The sequence below is a fragment of the Chlorocebus sabaeus genome, chromosome 17 (genome assembly GCF_047675955.1).
Source record: "Chlorocebus sabaeus isolate Y175 chromosome 17, mChlSab1.0.hap1, whole genome shotgun sequence".
Classification (NCBI taxonomy): domain Eukaryota; kingdom Metazoa; phylum Chordata; class Mammalia; order Primates; family Cercopithecidae; genus Chlorocebus; species Chlorocebus sabaeus.
Genome location: NC_132920.1, coordinates 46,852,341 through 46,877,706, shown reverse-complemented (window position 1 = coordinate 46,877,706; position 25,366 = coordinate 46,852,341). Strand labels below are relative to the sequence as shown.

Here is a 25,366-nt window from a genome sequence, read left to right as displayed (position 1 = left end):
AAGACACAGCTAAGGCTCTCCTCTCAGTCTCTCCTGTGTGCTGCACAAACTGAAGGTGGGGCTACGTAGCTCCCTCACTCTGTAGACCCTGACTCTTGCGTGGGTTTACAAAAGGGCTCCATATCATTGCCTTGGTATCTCATATCCCTCCCACCTAGGAGCCCTTGTCCAGACAAGTCATCCTTTTTAGCCTCTCTGGTATACCTATTGTCCCCAAATCAAGTTCCTTGAAGGAGTTTCTTTGGGGGATAAATTCACAACAAATTATTTCCTGAGTACCTGATCACACATGTGAAAAAGATCACTTCTGTCTTTAAGAAGTTATTAATCTAGTTGAGGTGGTAAGATATTGCACAACAAAATGTAATTGAGGCTATGTTAAATGCTGTAACAGGGGCACTAAAGCACTTGAAGACTGGTATATAGGAATAAGTGGGTATGCTGGACATCTTCCATTTGTCTCATCAGATCCACTCTTCATTGTTCCCACCTGGCATCCGTCGGCTCTGGCGCCACTGGCTTCCAGTCGGGCCTGGGCAATTTCCAGCATGAGATTGGGGGGTGGATGGAGAATGGGTTTGGAATATTTAGTCCCTTGGCCTCCCTCCTGCCTGAGTGCCAAGGATTTGCTGTGACGGTCACAGCTCCTACCTGGTGGCCTTCTCTATAGAGTTGTTCTTGCTAGGTCACAGCTACTGTTTTCTCCTCTTGCTCCTGCAGGTCCATGCATGATAAGGGCTCTTCAGTGTTGTTTGCCCAGAGTCACTGCACTATGCCTTGTTGGGTTTCCTAAACTCTCCTTTCACCTTTGTCCACATTCACTTTGTTAAACATTCATCCAATAATCCAGTTTGAGCATGCTGTGTGCTTCCTGCCAGGACCTGGACCGATAAAGTAGGAATTCAACAAGCCAAGGGGATGCCACGACATGACGTCCAGAGTTGTTGAGCATAAAGTGAACTGAATATGGGAGGCCTAAATGAAAAAGAGCTTGAGGCCAGATCCTGGGAGGACACAAATGCCATGTCAGGATGTCTAGATTTTATCTGCACCTGTGTCCAGTGGGAAATATTGGCAGTTGCTGAATGGGGAAGTAGACTGAATTAAAGTCCATCCTTTATTTTTGGAGATGTAATTTTGCCATAAGAATGTAAAATGTATTCTGGGGTAAAGGATACCCACGGAGGTGGAAGAACAAGTTAGAAGACAAAAATATGCATAAACTCTGACTCAGAAAATTCATTTCTAGGTATTTCTCACAAACAAATAATTAAAAACATGCATAAAATTAAACTGCAATGATAGTCACTGAAGTACCTTTTCAAAAATTAAAAATTATGAATAACCCAAATTTTCACTAACAAGAAAATAAATATTTAGCCTTTCAAACCGATGCTGCAGATGTGGATCTGTTGGCTTAGTAAAATGCTAGTATTATATGGCTGAATGAAAATAGAGTCTTATCAAAATAGCCAATAATTTCAGTATATGTATTTGTTTATGTGGAAAAAGCCTAAATGGATATATATTTAATTAGTAATAAGAACTTTTTAAAATAATGAGCATGTATAATTTGTGTAAACAAAAGAAACATTTTGTAATTGTCAGGGTTAGACCTTTTGAGGGCCTTGATTAGCACGAAAACAGTAGGAACTGCACAACTAGATAAAGGATGTGGGTGACTGAATCACAGTGCCAACTGAGAGAAACCTGGGAGTTCGGATTTAGCACAATGCCTCCTACATCTTGATTAAGGTGAGTAAGGGTGTTATCAATGACTGGGGTAAGGAAAAATGCCCTGAAGACCAATTTGGCAGGCCGGGTGGTAGAATCCAGTTACTGAATGCATACAAAAAAACCCATTGTGACATTCACAGTTCTCAAGTCCCCCAAGCGAACCACATCCACAAAAGATATCAAGGCATTGCCAATGAGGAATGAAGGCTTAGCCTGGCATTGGATAATAAGTTTTTGAATTGGCTAAAATATCAAATAAAAGATTAGTTTTTTCTACTTCAAAAACTTAGAGGCATAGTTACTATCATTGAACTCTTGGATCTCAAATTCTATTCTCAGACCATGATATGCTACCTTCCCACTTCTGTCACTCTGTCTTGTGGTAGGTTCTTCCAACTCACACAAACCACCAGTATCTTCCAGGTCTTCCTAGTTATTCACATACATATTCATATATGTATGAATTGTCTTTCTCATATGTATATTTATGTGAGATATGGCAAGATTTCTCTTCAAACAGCCTGCTCAGCTTCTTATTCTCTAATTCCAAATTACCACCCCTCTTTCTTCTCCTTTACTTCTTTCTGATTTTACTACATGCCCAGGCATGCCACAGCCCCAGCTCACATTTCTTTCCTTGTTTGGGAATGGACTGGCACTCTAGTCCTCTGTAGATGACCCCTTTCTCCTCTCCCCTCTCTCCCATCATGAGCCCACCTTATCTAAGAAAGTTTAAATATTTAGCCAATCGAGTCCAGTTTAGATTGTGCCATCTGACCCCAACCAATGGGGAAAGGACACAGGGGCAGGAGTCGCCTCAGGAATAAAAGCTTCTATTCTCCTTTGTTCGGTGTGCTCTCGTGGCAACCAGACCTACAAGAAGCATCCTTCTGCACAGAAGTAAATTTGCTTTGCTGAAAAATCCTTTATTTGCTCATTTTTCCTTAAGACTCCGAGCTTTATTTCTAACAATTTATGTATCTCTATATGCATATATATCTATATATATACTAATAGCTAACATCTATCAAGTGCTCACTCTGCTTGTCAAACATTGTTCCAAGCACTCTACATGCATAATTCCTTATCATCCTCACTGCAACCCAGTGATGTAATTGCTGTTGTTATTTCCATTTTACAGATTAGGAAACTGAGGGGTTAGAAGGCTACATGACTTGCCCAAGACCTTAGAAGGAGTACAGGTAGAGCTGGATTCCAGGCTTTGTCTGACTCTGCTCTCTTAATAATCGCAATCACATCTAAAAAAGCATCTAGAAGGTATGTACCAAATTGTTAAATAATTACCAAATGAAGTTGGGGTTATAGGGCAACCTGCACTTCATATTTTTTTCTATTTTGTTTAGATTTCTAGCAATATCAATATTACATCTTAACTGGAAAACATGTTTTCAAATTACCATCAATTATGTCATTTTCTTATGACATAATTGATGCATGTTGTGATGTACTACTACTGCCATGTGCTAGACTTTGTACTGTATGCGAGAATAAAAATGATGTGGTTTCTGTCCTCAAAGTGCTCACTGTCCAAATTCTATTACATTATCCAGAGGACTTTTTTAGTAACCCCAGCCCTCCTTTCATTCTTATCTTCTGGTTTGTCCTATCCATATGCCTAATGCTCTTGATATGATGGAGAACTTGACATTCCCAAGATGTATTATTCACTTTTAGGCCCCTGAGCCTTTGCTCATGAAGTTCCATATTCTGTAGAATGAGTAGGAGTTCTTCCAGAAGAACTTCCAGAAGAACTCTTCTTCCAGAAGAACTCCTACTCATGCTTGAAAGCTACTGCCATGGTGAAGTCTTTTCACAAAGTTCTAATCTTGAAAAGTTTTAAATATGTATTCCGTACAGTCACGAGCATAGTTCAAATAAGTAGCACTGAAGTACTAAAAAAGAAAAGCAAGAGTCCCTACCTCAGCCCACCCGAACCCCAACATCAACCTCAATCTCAATCTCATTGCCATTCTCCAAACTCTTAATGGTTTCTGCTTTTAGATTTCTGGTGGTGATCTCCATGTTTCCAAAATAACATGCTATCTTATTATTTCTGGGTATATCATCTTAGGCCCTATCTACCTAACTTTTCCTAACAGAAATGAAGATTTAACTCACATACACACTGGTCTTATCTCCTCCCTAACCTCCTAACAGAGATACCTCTCTATACACAGCCCTGCACTGCTTTATCCTCTGTACACCCAGACCATTTTGTCCTGTTAACCACAGAGAATATCTTCTGACTGTCAGTTCCCAAAATGAGAACCTTAGTACCCCACCCTTCTCTCTACACCCTGCTCCTGCTCCTACCCCTTTCTACCTATTGATGTTTACCCTGCACATTAAAAAAATTAGTCATACTTACATTTTCTTTTATAGTCATAATTCTTCTTTGACTTGTTTATAAGGTGAATCTAAAAACAGAAAACCAATAGGCAGCATTTCTGTGACTATGTGAATATTGTTGCCTGTAATGTTGTGGAGGGCTTGATTATGCTTCCTGCTCTGGGTCATTTGGACAACATTCAGATTTCAGATTTAAATGGGATCTCCTGTTTGAGACACCACTAGTAGCTCAAAATCAATCCATTTTAGGTACATCACACTTGCATCAGGCCTTTCCTGGACATTTTCTCCCTTGAAGATCCTAGTTTTAATTTTAACTTTATATTTTAGATGGAAATAATTTAACAATTTTTTTTTTTCTTTGCATTCTGTCACCCTCTAACAACCTTAAGGGCTTCCAAGTTCCTAGTCATGCTTTCGATTGTATTGAAACCTATTTTTCCCTCCAGTCTTCCTACTGCAATCAGGATGGGTTTCTTCCTAGCCTCGACACTGCTGCCATTCTGGGACCTCTCCTGTTTATCTGGGTTGGAGCCACTTTTCTTTGGGTCCCACACAGTGAGGTGTCCTTGGCTCCCACATCTTTCTCAGGATAATTAAATAACTCACCTTACTGAACTCCCACAGTACTCCATTTGCCTAATAGGGTAGCACTTTATGTTGTTATTTCCTTATCCTCCAGGGAAGGACTGTGTCTTATTCATCCTTGAAATGGTACCTGACATACAGCTGGCCCTCACCTCAATAAACACTATTCAAATTAAACAAAAACACTGAGCACATGGCAAGGCACAGTGGCTCACACCTGTAATCCCGGCACTTTGAGAGGCTGAGGCAGGAAGATCGCTTGAGCCTAGGAGTTCAAGACCAACCTGGGCAACATAGTGAGACACTGTCTCTACAAAAAATAAAAATAAAATTTTAGCCAGGTGTGGTGATATGTGTCTGTGATCCTAGTTACTTGGGAAGCTGCGGTAGGAGGATTGCTTGAGCCTGGGAGGTAAAGGTGGCAGTGAGCTGTGATCACGCCACTGCACTTCAGCCTGGGTGACAGAGTGAGACCATGTCTCCAGAAAAAAAAAAAAAAAAAGGAAATTGAGCACATTATTACAATTTAATATCTTGATTGAAGGGAAGAGCCAAGTCATCGGTTTCACTCATATTAAAGAGGAAATAGGTACTGTTATGTTGATGGGAAATGAGAGGAGGAATTAAATGTAGGAAATAGAATAACAAAGAACCAACTTACAAAAAACTAAAACAACCCATATCAGACTCACTTTATAATCTGTATGTCTGTGTTGACTTATCCTCTTGGAATGTGAGGAATATTCTTTATTAATTTTACTTACTGAGTTGCCAGATATAATACAGGAAGCCCAGTTATCTGAATTTCAGATAAACAACAAATAACTTTTTAGTATATGTACCAAATATTGCATGGGGCATATTTATACTAAAATACTATTTATTGTCTATCTGAAATTCAAATTTCACCAAGTGTTCTGCATTTTTATTTGCTAAATCTGGGCACTCTTCACCAGGCATCTTCTCAGGGCACTAAACTATCAAATGCCAACCGATGTGGGGCTGCTCATAGAACATGACCTAATGACAATGGGAGATAACATTTGCTGGCAATGAGAGAAGTGAATAAAATGTTGTATACTTGTTTTCAGGAGCTGTTCTCAAAGCTTACCACCTTTTTAGTGTGGGGTTAGGTGTTGAACTTCAACTTTGTCTTCATCTTTGTCTTAAGGTCAAAGGAAGATATTAGAGATCTCTTTGGTAGGGCATAATGTATCCTTTTAGATTGATATCTGTGGGCCATTTGTTTTACAGGGGTTTAGTCCAGGAAGTACAAGACAATGTCATTAAGTGGATAGAGTTTCATTTAAATTTAAAAAAAAATCTATTGTTAGGTTTAAATGAGTCACTGCTTCATTAAGCATCAACATTAGGTAACACATATTGAATGAATGTTTCCCATAGGCCAAGCTCTGTCCTAAGCATTTCACATGTATTCGCACTTCATGCTCACAAACTGCCTCTGACTGACTGATTTTGATTTTCTTGATTTTACGGATGAGGGGACTGAGAAGCAGAGATGATGAACTTCCCCAAGGTCACGCCACTCGTAAGTGGGAGAAACAAGCTAAAATTCAGGCCGTCTTACTCCAGAGTACTCAAAATCAAAATAAACCAAATTTCACCTCCACTTCCGGCAACTAATCAAAAACCAAAACACGATTTAAAAATATAAAATTTTAATAACACCCCACATAAATTTCCAACTACTTTACCTAAGTTTCTAACTGAAGTTTTAAATGAGTGTGTTTTTAAATTTACTAGAAAGTGGATTGAAGAGAAAGCATTGGAAAATGAAGGAAGGCGTTTCAGTTAAACCCCAAATAACTGTTAAACTGAGCCATAAAACGGCTCCTTCTAGCTCCATTTGTCCTCAGACTATAAGTGCTATTCCTGATTGCCCTTCATTGTCATTTCCAGGGAGAAATGACACCAGCACAGTGGCAGGCCTTCCAATCTGGAGCACGGTCCACACAGCTTCCGAATTGGTGTTCAGTGTACAATGCACCGGAGTGCGGAAAATGCGCAGGGCATTGCCAATTATAGATGCTCGGAGTAATTCAGTGTATTCAGAGATCATGGGGAAAAAAGCAAAACCAGACTGATTGTGGGGCGAATTCAGCAGGGAGTAAATCTGATTCGCATCAGTTCTGCGGCCCGGAGTTGGCGAGCACGGCACCACCCAGGCATTGCTGCACTCTGCCCGCAGCGGGCTGTTAACTGCGGGTCCAGGTGCGGGCCCTGGCCCTGGGGAGGATGCTGGGTGCGCTCGAGCATGCTCGCGTCGGGAGCCGCAGCTGCTAGTGGGAGGCCGGGGCCACACACGCTCCTCCCCGGTACCTCCTCCAGCATCGCCCGGGGAGGAGAGGGTCCGGGACAAAAGGCCGCGCGGAGCGGACTCGGGACACAGCCGGCGCGCAGCCCACCCGCCCGCCGCCTGCCGGAGCTGCTCCGCCCGCAGCCACCGGGACCGCCGCCGGTCAGAGGCTCGCAGTGCTGGCAGCGAGAAGCAGTCGGGTTTGGAGCGCTTGGGTCGCGTTGGTGCGCGGTGCAACGCGCCCAGGGACCCCGGTTCCCGCGAGCGGCTCCGCGCCGCGCCTGGGTGAGGAGGGGTCCCGGGGGCGAGGCGGGAGTGGGAGGAAGGCACGGTCGCCGCGCTGGAGGCCGGGACCCCGGAGCGGCGACCGGTTGGGGTGGGCTAGCTGAGCCGCACCCGCTCTGCTGGCCGGTCCTGGGCTCACAGTCCCTGCAGCCCTCGGAAACGGCGCTAGGATCCCCGCGGGGAGCGGGGGAGGGTGCCCGGATTCGACACCAGTTCTTCCAAACCTTTTCCCGAAAGGAAAGGAAACAACTCTAAGAGCTCAGAGCTAGTGGGGAGAATCAGGTCAGGGGAACAGGGAGCACACGGAGTTTTCTTTTCTTTTCTTTTTTTGGTGGAGTCTCACTTTGTCGCCAGGCTGGAGTGCAGAGGCGCGATCTCGGCTCACTGCAATCTCTGTCTCCCGGGTTCAAGCGATTCTACTGCCTCAGCCTCCGGAGTAGCTGGGACTACTGGCGCGCCCTATCACGCTCGGCTAATTTTTTTGTATTTTTAGTGGAGACGGGGTTTAGCCGTGTTAGCCAGGATGGTCTCGATCTTCTGACCTCGTGATTCGCCCGCCTCTGCCTCTCAAAGTGTTGGGATTACAGGCTTGAGCCACCACGCGCGCTCCGGAGTTTTCTTATCTGTAGATCTCCTACAGGGACAATCTCTCTCTCTCTCTCTCTCTCTCTCTCTCTCTCTCTCTCTCTCTCTCACACACACACACACACACATACACACACACACCCCACTACACACCTCTCACTCTGCCTCCTCTCTCTCTCCTCCCGCTCTCTCTCTCACTCTCCCTTTGAGGAGTATTGCGTCTTTTGGAGCCCAGTTATGAGTGACTGCTGTAGGAACAAAACAAAGCACTCTTTGTTCTGCCTGGAGCATCCTTCTGCCGGCCAGGTAAGATCACAGCTGTTTCACCAAGTCAAGGGAGAGGCTCATTTTCAAAACATTAAGCAAAATCAGAAAACAGGGAACACTGTCTTCCTCCTCATCTCTTGGAGCTTGTAAGAGAAATTTCTGTCACCGAAAACGAAAAGTTCGGGCTTTTATTCATGCCTGTGGTTCTTGGGATTGCTGCAGGGGTGATGAGGGAGGAGGAGAGGTGCCTGTGGCTCATAAATGGCAGCTTGCCACCTTTAAAAGGCACACGGATTCAGATTTGGGAAGGATGTGTTAACAAATCGGGCTTGCACAATTTCCTTTGATCCAAATGAGAATGCTGAGCTGGGAGACTGGTATATGGGTAGGAGCTGGAAAATGTATCCCCTGAGGTGTTGGCAATCCCAAGAGGCTCAGCACCAAACCTTGAGCTTACATTGAATTCAGAGATCTGAGCATTAAGCACTGGCCTGATCAAGAAGAAGCAGATGGCCTTCTGGTCACGAGGCACTGGTGAGCTTCCATCACCCAGGCGGATTCCCTCAGAGAGGAATTCTGCTGGCCCTGCAGAAAGCCGTGAGACAGCCCACCACCTTGGCATTTTCCAGCAGGCCTGCTTCAGCTCCTTGCACTTGGGCACTGAAAGGGCTTTCCCTTCCCCAGATATTTGTGCAGCAGAAGCTGCTGCTGGCCATGTGGTGATGTCTCAATGTCTTTCTTCATTGAACTGCGCCCTTCATACCCAAGGCTGGCACCATAGTCTGTCACTACCTGTACAGCCAGCGAGACTGAAGGAGTCGCAGCGTTAGGAGTGTTGTGAATCTGGTTTGGGCACTCATTTTACAGTTGAGAAATCCTTTCTGAGGTGTGGAAGGGCTTGCTTAGCACTGCAGGACTTTTCCCTCAAACAGAGCCTGGCACAGCTGGGTCCTCATTTCCTCTGCATTGCATCTCTGTGCCCTTTGCGCTTTTGTCTCGAGGAACATACATGGGCCTAAACACATTCCCTCACCCTCACCTTTACACATGAATACGATTTTCCACCCTCTTTGAAGCTCTGTCAGCACAGAACATTAAGAAAAGTACTAACTAGGTACCTGAGCAGCTGGAGTGGGAGCACCTGGGAAGGTCAGTTTAGGAGTCCCCTTTATCTTCCTTTTCCTGATACCCAAGAAGATGGCTCTTTCCTGGAAAGGAAGGCGGTTATTGGATTATTTACACTCTGATTCCTCTTAAGCCTAATTTTTTTTTTCAAGATCCATGATAATAAGCCTGACTGATGTCTCAAGACGTTGAGAAATTTCCATAAAATAAAAGCATTGAAGAGAAAGCACTGAGTGAAGAGAAATTGAAGGGGAACATTTAATTCTAAAATCATATTGTTCCAGAATATGATTCTGGGTTCTTACTGCCTTTCTTTATGACGCCAGTCACCTGTTAGACATATTGTGTGCCCTTACTGTCATTTTGCTCAATTTTATGGGCGTGACTCATAACACTAATAGAAACAGGCTAATACATACAAATATGTAGGTTTTTTGTTGTTAAAGAAACTTGACAGTTGAGGAGAAATAAACAGTCTATTGTAAGAGTAGATGCTCATTGAATTAAGTGGGCTAGTTGATTCCTAGTAGAAGTTGTATTCATTTATTCATTTCAAAAAAATATTTTTTATCAGATCCTAAGTGCCATGTGCTGAGCACAGAGCAGTTAGTAAGATACATATGCTCTCTGCTCTCATTGTGCTCACATTCTAGAATTGAGGGATGAACAAAGTGAATTCATATAGTGAGAAGAAAAGCAAGCAGAGTGCTGCAGGATAGTGGGGTGTGTGTGTGTGTGTGTGTGTGTGTGTGTGTGTTGGACATATGGGAGGTGCCCAGTTTCTTGGATTGGATTGTGAGGAGAGACTTCTCTGCAAGAAGGCCTTGAGATGAAACCTCAGGAAGATGGGCAGACATTCCCGTAGAGGGAACCACAAGCACTAAACATCCTGGTCCTGGGAACAGGTATGATGTGCTGGAGGCACTGTTGAAAGGCCAGTGTGGCTGGAGTTAGGTGAGGGAGAAGGAGAGTTGGAGGAGTGAGCTTTAGGGGCCGGAGCCAGATCACGAAGAGCCTCATAGGCCAGGGGAAACATTTGTATTTTACTCTAAGTACAAAGAGAAGCCAAAAGAGAGTTTGGAGCAGAGGTGTGACATAATCGATTTCCATTATAAAGAGATGACTCTGGGTGCTATGTGGAGAGTGGATTATAGGGGAAGGAGAGGGGACAGGAGGACAGCGGCGAGTTTACTGATGGAGGGTGGTAGCAGTAGATGGGCATAGGCTATTTTTTATACTTACAGTGGGAAGTTAATGTTTCTCTGTGTCAAATTTCCCGTCTACAAAATGGGAATGACATTGCTATACCTGGTCCACTTGTAAAAGCTAATAAACAAATGAATATGCCCTGAAGTGTAGTGTAACGCATTATTACCATTATTTTTATTTTTTATTTTTTATTTTTTTATTTTTATTTTTTATTGTACCCTAGAACTTAAAGTATAATAATAATAAATAATTATTACCATTTTTATTTGCTAATATCGTATTACTTTGAATTCCCTGTGCTTTATTTTAAAATTTGTTTTAATAAATTTCGTTGTCTTATATTCTTTTCAATAAACCTAATTTATTATACATAAAAGTATTTTTCTCTGTTCAGAGAATTGGAAACTCTTAACTGGGAGTTACCAATAAAGACAAGTCGTCACAGAATGTAGGGAAATTATTGCTAAAATAATAGCTGGCTTAATTTCAAAAGTTGAATATGCTCAGATGAAAATTCAAAAATGGAATAATTAAAGCTGGGAATGGGCAAAAAATATTTTGGACCGATTTGCCTTTGTCCTGGCTATGGCCATGCAGATATCTGTGAGTGCAAAGATTTGTAGATAACTGAAAATATCTGTATGGCAGCAGAATTTCTGGAGAAGGCTGTGGACCAGAGTTGAGTAGGGTTGTTTCCCTTAGTGAAGCATTCCTCAGAAGAAGCTCTTGAATTTTCTCTCGTTGATAACTAAGTTTTAGAGAGTCAGGAAGTTTTAAAGTTGTTTATCAACTAGGATAGCGATATTCTTCACAGAGACAGGACAACCAACTGCCACAACGAGGCAACTCTGTTTCTCTTTCTTGACTCACTTTGATGTGCAAGTTTCTAGAAGGAGATATGCCTGCTTAAAGGAAACCAAGCCCTTCCTCATTTATATTGTGGGCAGTGGAAATGTCAGCTCATGACTTAATAGTCCCTAGGTCATGTTAACTTGCCAGATCCCCTTAATTATTTATTGGTCAGTGTGTCTGAATTTCAGCCTGAAGTGGCTAGTCTGGTGATTCGAATTGCAGACAAAATGTGATAGTAATTCTGAGATCTGTATGATTTATCTCTTGCCATATCTACCACCATATTTCTCTTAGGACTGGGGAGTGGGGGTGTTTGGGTATCTTAAAGGGAGAAGTTATATCTCTCCTTGAAGCCAGAAATCTATTTGTTTCACTCATGTTTAGAAATGTTGAATTAGTTGCTCCTTTAAAAATCAGTGGAAATTACATACAAATGTAATTTTCCAGCTTTTCTTGGAAACAATCAGAGGATCTAGTGACATGGAGCTGCCATTCCTACATGGAAGCAATTAACTGGAATAGAGTGGTAGTTGCCTTCTTTGGATGATCCAGTTTGCCACAGTCCACGCCAGTCCTTATTCTATTGCATGGACCTGTTTGATTCATTTAAATTACCTGTCTGGCCCTTGTAGACTTTTGATTTTTAACTTCAGGTTTAGGGCAATCAAGTGCGGCCTGTCTGTTACACTTTCACCCTCATCTAATGCAGGAATCTATATTCCGGTACCCCTGTTGGTCGTCCCCAGACCTGTACTTTAACTGCTCCTCTGATAAAGAAGATAATGCTAATTGTTGAAAAGCTCCTGTTGATGGAGCTGTACAGTCTGGGCCCACATAGAACATGTTTAGGACCCTTGCACAGGACTGTGGCTGTCACATGCCATCTTGGTTTTCCCCATTAAAAGTAAACATTCCTCATTCCTTCAACAGCTCCTCATGTGACTTGCTGCCTTGTTCCCTCATCATTCTGGTTATTTTTGGGTTATTGTCCCTTGGCCTGAACCTTTATTTCTTAAAATCCTTAAAGCCCCACCAATTCAATAACATGTGGTCTAACTGGTGCAGAATGCAGTGGGAGAGTGGCCTCCCTTTCTCTACGTTGTTATACTTTTGTCATGCAACTGAAGATGTCTTTAGATTTTTCTTGGCCAATCCATTGTGTTGTTAAATTTACTTTCAGGGCCTATTTTCCAGTTAGATTGTTCCTGAGAGTTTACAGGAGAACTGTACGATGTACAGCTTGAGAGCAATTGTTTTCAGCTGAGGATAATTTCTGGCCCCACTCCAGGGGACATTTGGCAATGTCTGGAGATGTAATATTTAGTTGCCACAACTGGGGTGTGCTATTGGTATCTAGTGGGTAGAGGCCAGGGATGCTGCTAAACACCCTGCAATGCACAGGACAGCCCTACAACCGAGACTTATCAGCCCTAAGTGTCAATAATGCTGAGCTTAAGAATCCCTACTTTATAGTCAAAGTCTAGGTTCAGATCCTGGTTTAGCTACTTCCTATCCTTGTGAACTTGGGCATGTTATTCAACCTCTTTGTCTTCATTTTCTCATCTGTATGTTGAAGAACTCTGAGGACTAAATGACTTCATTTATATGAAATACTTAGAAGGGTACCTGTCACAGAGTAAGTCATCATTATTGCTAACTGCCGTACAAACACGATCTTATTTTTCTACCAAATTTTGTTCATTTTGGTGTGTACATATGACGTCAGATAAGTGGGTGGGTAAAGTTTGGGGAAAGCACTTCATTTCTAATCTTGCCTATTGGATGGGCACTGGTGCATCTGGATGTTTTAGGGAGCTAACAGCTCTTCTCAGAACTTCCTTCCCTCTGTGGCCTTCATTATCATTTTTCCAGCTTCTTTTAGTATTTTCCTCTGTATTGGGGCATATATGTCAGTTTAATACTGCATCTTCCTGGAGAACATGGACACTGAGTTCCTTTAGCAGGAGAGGATCTGTGCCTGTTGCTTGTACATCCTGCTTCCGGTGTGCCTCAGGCTCCTCCACACCGCAGTCACTGTGGCTTGCACCTGCACAACAGACTCCTGGGGCTGAGGAGCAATTGGTAGACTTCAGATAATAATAATAGCATTCCTCCAAGGGCTCACATCCCCATAACAACCTCACTATCAGGGTTCCCCTTTGACAGATGAGGAGAGAAAAGCAGAAAGTAGGTAAGAACTTAACTGCGGCTACCAAAATAGTAAGTAGCAGATTCAAGATTCAAACCTTGGCAGCCAGAAACTGGAGCTAGATTTCTAAACCACTTTATTATTCTGATACAGGTAAGTTTTCTCAAGAAGTATACCCATGACCTTAACCTGACCATTATGTAGCCATTTGTGCATACAACACTCAACAGATCCAGTTACTCTTACTATTGTGAGTAATATTGCATACATGGGGTGTATGTATTTGTGTATATATATGTTTATTATTCTTTCACTGTGTTTCACTTTTTAAGGGCAGGAGTTGATTGTGACTTTCATTTTTCATGATGCAAGGAGCTCTGATCCTTTAAGGAGAAGCCACAATTACTCTAGAAAAATCATTCTTCTGAAGCTTTAAACTCATTGTAAGACTATAGAGAATATAATAGCTGAGGTCACAGTGCCAGGTTGGCCTATCTAGGCAGGCAGGTTGGGGGACTGAGTCTGAGAGTAAGATCAGGAACTTTCAGTATAATAGCAAGCTGTACAGTGATCTTAGACACCTTTTACCTTTTATGACCATTAAGCCATATAGAACACCAAACATTTGGACATTTGCACTTGGGATGCAGATTAGTTCCCATTTCCAAAATTGTGAGTAGAATCAACTAATTATATGTTACTTGCAGGTTTTCAGTACAGTACTTGTACTTATAAATGGCTGTGTTATTAAACTACTTCCACAATAGGGAGCTGTTTCTTATTTTGCTCTTTTGACCCTACTTCTTAGGTTGTGAAATGATTATGCAAGAGTTGTGGCTACTGTCCCCAAAATAAGAGGCTTTTGACACTTCTGCAGAAGTCACTTGAGTGCTACACATTTGAGATAACGTCCAGGTTAAGTTTTGATTCCATTAGCCAATATGGTAGAGAGAAAATAATAGAGTAGATACTATCTTTTCTCTTTCTTGGTTTCAGATTAGCAAGTATTGAGTAGGACATTTTTTGCAGATACTTTTAAAGAGAATCATATATCTTAGATAAAGATGGGACCTGAGAGTTCAACCACACTCATCCCTTTTTCAGCATCCCTGGCAGGGAGTTATTTAGCAGTGTCTGAGTTCTCATGATAGGGAACTCCACACTGTGAGGTAGACATCACAAATTACTTAATTATCAAAATGTTCTTCCTTTTATTTCTCATGCATCTGCCTCCCTAGAATGAAATATTTCTTCCTTATTAAACAAGAATAGAGTTGCCCCAGCATTTTCTTAGATTAGGGTTTCTCAACCTCAGCATTATTGAAATTTTGAGATTCCTCTATGTTGTAGGGCTGTCCTGTGCACTGCAGGATGCTTAACGGCATCCCTAACTGCTACTCACTAGATGCCAGTAGCAGCCCCTCCTGGTTGCGGCAACCAAAAATATCTCCAGACATTAATAAGTGTCTTCTTGGGGGGCAAAACTGCTTTAGATGAGAGACACTGTTGTAATTTTCTAGCTGCATTCTCCAGCCTTCATCCTATTGTAAAATATCCAAAGAAGATTTTATCTTCTTCAGCAATCATTTGGTCTAATAATGGGTCCGTTTTGAGGTATTTAAGCCACTTTCTTTGACTTTAGTTGAAACTGAATTGGGCTATTATTTGCTCTTTGTCTCATTCGGTTACTTTATATGCTCCATATTTGTTTTCTATTGCTGCTATAAAAATTTTCTGCAAATTTAGTCACTTAAAGCAACACAATTTATTATCTCATGGTTCTGAAAGTCAGAAGTCTGACATGGCCTTAATAGGCTAAAATAAAAGGTTGAGTGAAACTTCAGAGGTCAGCAAGGCTGTATTGCTTTCTTGAGGCTCCAGAGGTCTCCTTACCTTTCCAAGATTCTAGAGGCCATCCACATGTCATAGCTCATGCCGGCTTCCTTCATTTTCAAAGCCTGCCATGGTAGGTGAAGTTCTCACATCACATCATTTGGACCTCTTCTTCTGCCATCCTCTTATACTTTTAAGGACTCTTGTGATTACATTGGGCCAGATGATCCATGATAATCTCCCTAGTTTAAGGTCAACTGATTAACATTAATTCCACCTGCATCTTAATTCTTTTTTGCTATGGAACGTAACATATTCGCATGTTCTGGGGTTTAGAATATGGATATTTGGGTGGGAGTGCATTGTTCAGCCTGTCACATGCCCCCATTCCAAAGGTCAATCAGGAAGAATTTGGAGAGTACTGATACTTAACAAATGAGCATTTTCTTTTCTGACTCTTTACCAATAACACAAGAGTTAAGGCCTGCCTGCCCTAATCTCTTGCCAGGACTGGGTTTTACTTGGATGGTTTATTTGTCAGCTCTTCACGGAGATTCCAGACTTGAGATTGGACGTTTTACCTGTTGTTTTGGTTTGTCTTTTGTTTTGAAAAGGAAAATGATGCCTGATGAGAATTTAACAGTGACAAATAGGGGAAATAAGGATTTGTGGCAGTTATGGTTGTGTATGGAGACTGCAACTGAGATCTGAAGAACAGGTAGAGAACTGTGGTTTCAGTGGGAGAAATGAAGTCTATGGGAGAGAGCAGAAAGGTGGAATCCATTTAAATGGAATGTATTATCTGAGTGCTCATTGAAAGTCTTCTTGATTGCCAGGATGATATTTTATCTAGTGGTCAAGGTGCCAAATTGAAGATAATTATTTTCAGGCCTTACTATTTGAAGAAAATTATTGATTTTTAAAGTGAACATTCCCATTGATTTAGAATGTTGGACAAGAGAAAAGTAGGAAAAGCTTGAAAAAATTACCTTTAGTTTCTAACTATACAAAACTCTCCAAAGAAGATAAACTTGGCAAACATTTGTTATTTTTTGTATTTGTTTTTCTTCCTCCTCATCCCCCTCCTCTTCCTGTTCTTCTTCTTTCTCTTCCTCCTCCTCCTCCCTCTTCTTCTTTTTCATGTATCTGGGATCATGGATAATTTTCTTAATTCTCTACATGGCATTTTACTCGATATTAAACATAAACACTCTTCATGATCATACAAATGCTTTTTAAATGTCCTTTAAAAATTATTTATTAGTAAACAAACATTTTATACTAAAAAATGGGGAAAACACCCGTAAGTCCATCACCCCTTTTTATATATTTTTTACTATGAAGTTTTAAATGGTAATTTTATATATTTTTTCAATTAAAATTGCATTGTAAATAGTTAATTTTGTGAATATCATGCCAATAACTGAATAAAAATCCCATTGATTATATCGTCTGATATTTGTAGGGTTTTCATTGTAAGTATATGTATGTGTATGTGTTAGCTCTTACAGAGTTGGAATAAACATTGCAGGCCATCAAGGTTTCAGAGTTTTATTTTCCTATGTATAAGATATTTTTGTGCTAATCCCAGGGATTTAATTAAAAGGTCAGTTAAGGGTGTGGGCAATTTAAGTCTTGCCAAATTGCCTTCCTGAAATCAGTGTTTCCACTTACAAGTCCACTGGCTTTGCTGACTTGTTTTGGTAAACTTTGCAGTCTTAAAACATAGGTCCTGTGTTCCTAGACTTCTGGCCTACTAGTTATTGATCTGTTTGACCAGTTACATGTTTCTCAAAGAAAATTTTGGCTGGATGCGGTGGCTCACGCCTGTAATCCCAGCACTTTGAGAGGTAGAGGTGAGTGGATCACCTGAAGTCAGGAGTTCATGAGCAGCGTGGCCAACATGGAGAAACCCTGTCTCTACTAAAAATACAAAAATTAGCCAGGCATTGTGGCAGGTGCCTGTAATCCCAGCTACTCAGAAGGCTGAGGAAGGAGAATCCCTTGAACCTGGAAGGCAGACGTTGCAGTGAGCTGAGGTGGTGCTATTGCATTCCAGCCTAGTTGACAGAGTGAGACTCCTTCTCCAAAAAAAAAAAAAAAAAAAAAAAAGGGGAAAAAATTTTGTATTTTTGTATTGACCAGTGATTGTGGTTATGGTAATAGATTTTCGTACAATGTGATGATGAAGACTGCTGTACCAAGGGTTTTAGTGTAGTCCTTTTGGATTCTCTAGTTCTAAAAGAATGTCTAAAGTTACCATTAGGCTTTTCAGGGTCCTAGTTCTTAAATATAAAAACATTTCTAGCTAACTGATATCCCATGGTTGAGAAAAAGGCACTTATCTGTGTAAAGAGAACTTTAAAAGTGAAAAGACTTTTTATGAATTATTCCTGTGTGTTCATATTCAGAAGCCTCTGTGGTCATTGTGATTATTACATGTTAATATGGTTCCTGGCTCATAACTCCCGCAGCCCTTGCTAGAGTCTTTTGTTATAATATTGGAGTGCTTTAGGCCTCAGGAGCAGATCTCAGAAAGCAGAATCTTTCTCTCTGACCTTTTCCTGCCTTCCTTTCACCTGCCCAAGGCAGGACTCTAACCTGACTGTAGGTTATAAGACCCTCATTCCAGGAAAGGTCCTCTTACCCTGGAGGATGGAATGCTGCACAGAGAGACCAAGGATAATCTGAACAGACAGGCCTTGCTGGGTTTCCCCTGTGAGTCTATTAGCATTAGAGCTTAACCTTATTGTCCAGTCATATTTCTACACAGCTGTTCATACTTTGTTGAATCTATGCATAAAAATAGACAGTTTCCCCTGTGTCTTTGGGTTTTCATTCTGAAGGCTCCTTGTGAATACATATTAGATAAATAATCTGCCTTTTACAAGTTGAGTTTTCAGTGAACCTTCAGAGGTCCAAGGGCAATGCCACTCGTGGCCCCCTTGACCCCTGCAGTGTGCATGTATTCAAGCCTAGAAATGCATCTGGAAAAAAATCTGTTAGCAAGTCATTATTTGTGAAGAGACAACTCAATTTACCTTTTCCTGTTATGTTTGGAGTTTTGAAATCATCTATTAACTTTATAATAAAATTAAATTTAATACTGAAATAAGATAAAATAAAATCAACCAAAATTATAAATAATTATAAGATTATTATGTTACACTATATATACTTATACATATGTTACTTATATATTTTTATATATATACTTACTTATATATAAGTTACACTATATATACTTTTTTTTCTGATCAAAAGAAAGATGTTGAATAAGGAAATACAGTCCCTCTGCAAGTAGTTTAAGAAGTTTTGACCGGGTGTGGTGGCTCACGCCTGTAATCCCAGCACTTTGGGAGGCCGAGGAGAGCAGATCATGTGGTCAGGAGATGGAGACCATCCTGGCCAACATGGTGAAACCCCGTCTCTACTAAAAATACAAAAATTAGCTGGGCGTGGTGGTGGGTGCCTGTAGTCCCAGCTACTCTGGAGGCTGAGGCAAGAGAATAGCTTGAACCCAGGAGGTGGAGATTGCAGTGAGCCAAGATTACACCACTGAACTCCAGCCTGGTGACAGGGTGAGACTCCGTCAAAAAAAAAAAAAAAAATGTTTAGAGCTTCAGCAACACATTTCCCAGAGGCCTGTCTGTGTCTTTCTAGCCTGTACAATAGGAGCTGCCCTTGCACGAAAGCCCCATCTCTTTGAAATCTTTCTGTCTAAATTCCTGTTGCTCTCTCAGAACTTGCACCATATCATTTAAGAATTATAAAATGTCCCTGTAATTTGCTTTCTTCCTGTATTATATTATTAATATATGCTAGTCTTGTCTCTGAAACACAATTGTAAACTCTCTGAGAGTAGGGATTGTGTCACATTCTCTGGTACTTACCACAATTGTTGCCATAGCAGAGGGCATATAGTATTTGTTTAAGAAATACCCTTTGATTGAATGACTGCAGATCTGATATTCAGGATAGGCCATGCTGTGCTGTAGTAAGGCAATAACAGCTTCACCTGGAAATTTCAGTGGCTTAACACAGCAAAGGTTTATTTCCTGTTTGTGAAAGATCATTTGAATTGGCAGGGGCTCTTCTGTGTTTAGTGACTAGGCATCCAGGCTTCTTTCACTTCAAGACTGCACTATGTCACCACGTGATTTCTAAGTTTGCTGTGTCAGGGAAAGTAAGGCATGAAGGAGATACAGTGACTCTGTTTCAGACCACTTCTGTTCAAATTTCTGTTTCTCAGGAATGAGTCCCACGGGCCCAGCCCAACCACAGGGGGGGCTAAGAAATGTAGAGATGCACATAGATGTTCAGGGGCACTCATTGTCTGTGCCACACATCTATATTACATCTGCCCACAAAATAGCTATACTAACGAGTGCTTCATTAGTGTCCGTGGGACACCAGATCATTAAACTTGGCTCAGTTTGTATTACTAACCAGATGTGCTAGATTTATTCACTCAGCAGGCATTTATTGAGTGCCTCTGTATACCAGGTACTATTCTAGGTCTTGGGAATACAGCAGGGGGAAAAACCATAAAAAATCCTTCCACTCACGGAACTAAGTTTTTAGTGGAAGGTGGATACACAGCTAACAAATAACATACAAAGCGTGTTAGTTGGTGATAAATCTTGGAGAAAAATAAAGTAGGGAGGGAAATAGGGAATGTATTGGTGTGAAGAAGGAGGTTAGATTGCAATTTTAAATTGATTGATCCAGGAAAGTGTCACTGAGAAAGTATCGCTGGAACAAAAACCCGGAAGTGAGAGGACCAGTCATTTGGGTGTCAGAGCAAAGAGGATCCCACAAAAGGGAAGATATTCAAAGCCCTCAAGCGGGGGATGGAGGGTGGGTGTGGAGTACTTGGCATGTTTGGTGAATGGCAAGGAAGCAAGTGTGATTGCAGCAAGTGTCCAAGAGGGGATAGTGGAAGGATTGGGAGTGTGTTCAGTAAAGGCTATATAGAGCCTTATATGCTATTTTGGGTGAATGGCTTCTGCCCTGTAACATATGACACCATTTGGGGGTTTTGTGCAGAAGGGTGACACAATCACTCTGGCTGCTGTGTTGGGGATAGATTATAGGGTCAAGGGCAAAAGCAAGGAGACCTGTTAGAGGTGATGGCAAATTTTAGATGAGAGATAGTGGTGGCTTGGACCTTTTCTATCCCCCACAAAAGTTGAAGGCCAAATTTTAGAAGGGAAAATGGGTGCACAAATGCAAGATAGTTTTTGCTAATAAGATGTTAGCATACAGCCTAATTGTAATATAATTTATTATTACCATGCAGCTCATATTCTGTTGTTTCATTTGCTGATTCGACAAGCATCTATGCAATACCACTTCTTTCCAGGCCCTCTATTAGGCACTGGGACAACAAATAAGACCTGACATCTGCTTTTTGGAAACTTGTATCATAGTAGGATTATAGAAATTACCAAGAATATAACATCATATTAACACCCAAAACAACCACCGCAGCAGAAATATAACCACTGTATAATTAAATGATGGCAATAGCCAAAATTCATCAACTGTTTACTATGTGCTAGACATACCTATGGATGTTATGATGATGATGATGATAGATGGTGGTTATCTTTGTTATATTTTGTTGGCTATTTTTATTGCTGACTATACTGTTATCAAGTTAGAAAACTAGTGACCAAAAACTTAATCTAACTGTCTGAAAGTATTATTTCTGTGCTCTACAATCCAATGTAATCCTTGGTAATGTAGGTAATGGTAATCCTACATTACCAAGGATTTTACTATTCTAGTGCCAGTCTAAAACCCAGCCCAGAAAATACACGTTTTATTTTTTCCAAGTGTTACTAGTACCTCAGCCTCTCTTGATTTGTCAGCCTATTTAAGGCCTCTTCATTGCATGTTTTTTTTTTTTCTTTTAATCATCTGCTTTAAAGAAGACTAAGCTGAAACTGCTGCTCAGCTCCCAAGATGGTGCCACCCAAATTGTGTGTGCTTTTCTGCCTCTGCGGCTGCCTTGCTGTGGTTCATCCTTTTGACTGGCAATACCTAAATCCTGTTGCCCATATGAAATCATCAGGTAAGAGGCATATTTGTTCAAGGTCTTGAGCAACTGATCTGTTGCCATACTTCAAGTGGGCCCCAAGAAGTTGCACATCTGCACATCTAAACAAGTCCTATTTAAATGCTTATGGAGATCCTGCATTCTGCTGGAGTCGGGGAGAGGTTCTCACTTTTTCCTCATTTCAATGGAAATTGAAGAAGCGCCTGTGTTCTTCAGTGTCAGGACTGCAGGACAGAACCAGGATGGGATATTTTAAGATACACTGGAAGCTCAGCTTGCAATCACCACGGAGAACCTCCTTAATGCCACCCCTTCTCTCTCCAACTGCCCTAACGTATGCCCACACAAGCATAGTAATGCAACGGCTCTGGAGTCCAGTCCAAGGCAGCCTCAAAACGTGCTTCCATGAGGTGGAGAAGAAGCAGGTGTCTTGTTCAACAGGCCTAGTCCTGGTTAATAGTGGAAAGTCATGTGAGATAACAATTTCAGGTCTTGGGATCCAAAGGAAAACAATCTTTCCTACCTAATAATAGAGAGAAGTAGGAACAAGGGAGGTGCTAGGGAGTTCCAGATGAGAATGGATGTGATCACTGATTCTTTCTTGCCTTGTGGTAAGAGGGGAAAGAAAGCGGAGGAAAGCTTAGACAAACCTAAGAGGAGGAGGGGCCAAAACAGGACAGCCATCTTTAGACAGCTACATTTAATGTCATTACGAGGGACCTTAATTGCAAAGAGATTGTTTCTGAAGCTTTGCAAATTCCTGCTCATCCCAGAGGGTTGTGATGCATAAACTTCTCTTCCCAGTCTCCTATGGAAAGCAGTGTAGGTGGCTTCTGAATGGCGTCATAGTGACTATACCTACAGAGCTGTGCACCTGGGTAGTTGTGGGTCACTCTGGATCTAGTTGTTCAAGCTTGATGGGTGACTCCTTACTATAGAATTTGCAAAAGAGCTTTCATAACTCAGTACCTTAAATTCTGCCCTACTACATAACCAGGAAAATGAATGCATTAGGAGAGGTCCTATATCTTATATCTACATTTGCATAGGAAATAGAATAATATCTCGCAGGTCCATTCATCCTACAACACATCAGGAAGTTAAGTCATCAAGGATACACTAGTGACTAAGATAATAAATTTATAGCCAAATTCAAGGGTCCTGCATCCTAGATGACATTAAGTTCATTTTTCCTATTACCTTTTCTGTGGATTGAGAACAGGTAATATCTTATATAGTGGGAAAATCATCATCCAGGAAACATTTATATCATTCACTTTTTATTGGTACAGGATAAAAATTTAAACAAATTTTAATTCCCTTTATCTTTAAAAATCATTGGAAAGCTGTCACTGGACTGACAGAAACTTGAGGACAGGGACATTGCTTTATTTATCTTTATAGTCCCAGCATTGAGCCACATGCAGTGCCCAGATGAATGTAGGCCAGGCATGGTGGCTCACGCCTGTAATCCCAGCACTTTGGGAGGCCAAGGTGGATGGATCACTTGAGGTCAGGAGTTCAAAACCAACCTGGCCAACATGGCGAAACACCATCTATATTAAAAAACAAAACAAAACAAAACAAAAACATAAAATTAGCTGGGTGTGGTGGTGCACACCTGTAGTCCTAGTTACTTGGGAGGGTGAAGCAGGAGAATTGCTTGAACCCAGGAGGAGGAGGTTGCAGTGAGCCGAGATTTCACCACTGCACTCCAGCCTGGGCTACAGAGTGAGACTCTGTCCAAAAACAAACAAACAAAATGAATGCATACATATTGGTTTAAAGTATTAGAAATAGTTTATTAAATAAAATTAAAATAATAGGTGATTCTTCATAATTTCTTACTAAATGAATACACAGAAAATATGGCTATGCAGGTAAAAAGGTTTCTAAGAATGGGCTAGAGATATCCTCTTTGCTAACGGAGGACCTAAAGCCATATAAGAGGGTAATTTTCCTAGCATGTTTACAGTTCATCTCCAAACCCAAGACTGAACATCAGGAATATTTGACAAATGAACACCACCAAAAATATGTAATAAAATTAATAGCATACCATAGGTTCCAATCCTCCTATTAAAATAAAGTTGAAGAAAACTAAGAAGAGACATTTATAAATTCTAAACCACAAAACCGTGTGAGTGGTCATTTGATCTGATGAGTTTCCTCCTTCCAATTCCTTAATGATGACTCCTGACAGATGGTTAGAGAATGGGAAATCCAGGCCCATAACCAGGTCAGCTGCAGGCTATGGAGCCTGTTCCACTGCCACCCCCAGGCACCCTGGTACTGGTGCACAGGACCCCATAGACCTATACCAAAACCTGGGTCAGCCTGACGATTCCTGAGGTCTTCTCAGGGATCAGGTGTTCTGAAACAGGCAGACTTATAGCCTCACCTTGACATGAATGCTCCTGAATGCTGAGTGAGGAACCTTCTCAGAGAGAACAGGTGTTGGACAACCAGGGCACTCCTAACTTATTGGAAAAGGTTCCCTGGTCCTTTGGAATTGAGATCTCACAAATGGAGGCTTGTGTTGGGTGAAACCCTCCCATGCCTCCAGAACTGAGCCTCTAATTCTAAAGGTTAGTGTCTCCAACAGCAGCTGTGACTCTGGGGCTCCTTAGTGAGTTGTGCGAGCCAGAGGTCTCCCTGCCCCAAGCCCTGCACAGGCGCACCATGCCTGCCTAGGGGTGGGGGCGCAGTAGCGCCAGGCTGCTCACCACAGAAGAAAAGGCAGATGTCCCTGCCCTAAGGTCCTCCTCCTTGGGACTTCACATCTCCCTGTTACACCAGAAGCATGGCTCAGTAGATACTCTTTTAATGGAAGAAGAAGAACCTTTTGTAATTCTAAATAGACCCTGAAAGTTCACCTTACAGGTAAAGTTTAAAAAAAAAAAAGGTTTCTGGGGTTTGAATCTACCTGGGGGAAGATTAGACCTGCTAAAACTTCCCTAAGGACTCAGCACAGATTTAGCTAGCAAGAGTAAATGAACTCTGGGGAAGGAGTAAACAGCATTAGTTGTCTGCTCATTATGTGTCATGTTTTGTCCTAAGAACTTGACCTACATTCTCACCTCATCTTTACAACTGTCCTGTGGGCTGGTCAAGTGCTTTTATGTCATTTTACGAATGTGGATCAGAAAGGGGAGCAAATTGCCTAGGCCAGAGGATTATAGCTTATAAGAGGTACACCTGAAATCTGAAATAGAACCATGTCCCTCCAATTCCCAGGGTTTGTCCATCTCAACCCCCTCTCCCCTTGTCTTTCTTGAAACTACCTCCTACCATTTGACCATGGATTGCTGAGCAGTGTGTCAGGTCAGGTGGTCTGGAACTTCAGCCCACTGTCCCTTAAACTTTAATGGGCACTTCTTTTCTGATTCAGTAGAACTGTGGTGAAGTCCAGGAGCCTGCGATTCCAAGCTCCATGTGGTGCCAGTGATGCTGGTCCATGGATCAGCTTTGAGTAGCTGAGCCTTATGTATTGAAAGGCTTCATGATGGGCAGGTGTTTCACACATGAGTCACCAGTGTGGAGGCTGTAAATTGGTTTCTTCCCATGACTCAAAACCTTTCTGGGCAGTGTTCCATGGTATTGATGCAGATGCCTTACCTAACATAGCTCTTGATAGCTGGCTAGCAGAGAGTAATCAACTCTCACCATCCAATGGAAGGAATGGGTGGACAAGCTGAATATGTCAAGAAAAGTGAGAGTCTGAATATACTGATGTATGGATTCAACATCTTGGAATTAAATATGGATTTGATTGGGGTTTGGAAAGGAGAACAGATGAAGCTGCAGGTGTGTGGAAGGATTGCACCAGAGAGAGAAAAGGAGTTGTAGGAGCGGGTGAGTAAAATACTGCATATGATAAAGGGTTTAAAGGAAAACAAGAAAGACCAGTGGCCGTTCAAGTTAACTAAGCTCATTTTCACAAGTATTTATTGAGCACTGACTATGTGCCAGACACTGTGTTAAG

At 41.6% G+C, this 25,366-nt stretch overlaps 1 protein-coding gene across 2 annotated transcripts in view; it reads left to right on the top strand.

The window, feature by feature from the left end:
* The first annotated feature begins 7,060 nt into the window (after window positions 1–7,060).
* The window catches only part of PLA2G7 (phospholipase A2 group VII), a 35,806-nt gene continuing 17,500 nt past the window's right edge, over window positions 7,061–25,366 (top strand). The window contains exons 1-2 of one of the 2 annotated variants that reach the window (XM_007972332.3): window positions 7,061–7,297; window positions 21,257–21,396. In XM_007972332.3, coding sequence (XP_007970523.2) covers window positions 21,288–21,396 — 109 coding nt within the window. In that variant the 5' untranslated portion in view covers window positions 7,061–7,297; window positions 21,257–21,287. Of the gene's footprint in view, window positions 7,298–21,253; window positions 21,397–25,366 lie in introns of both variants that reach the window. The other variant, XM_007972331.3, reaches the window with a different exon arrangement.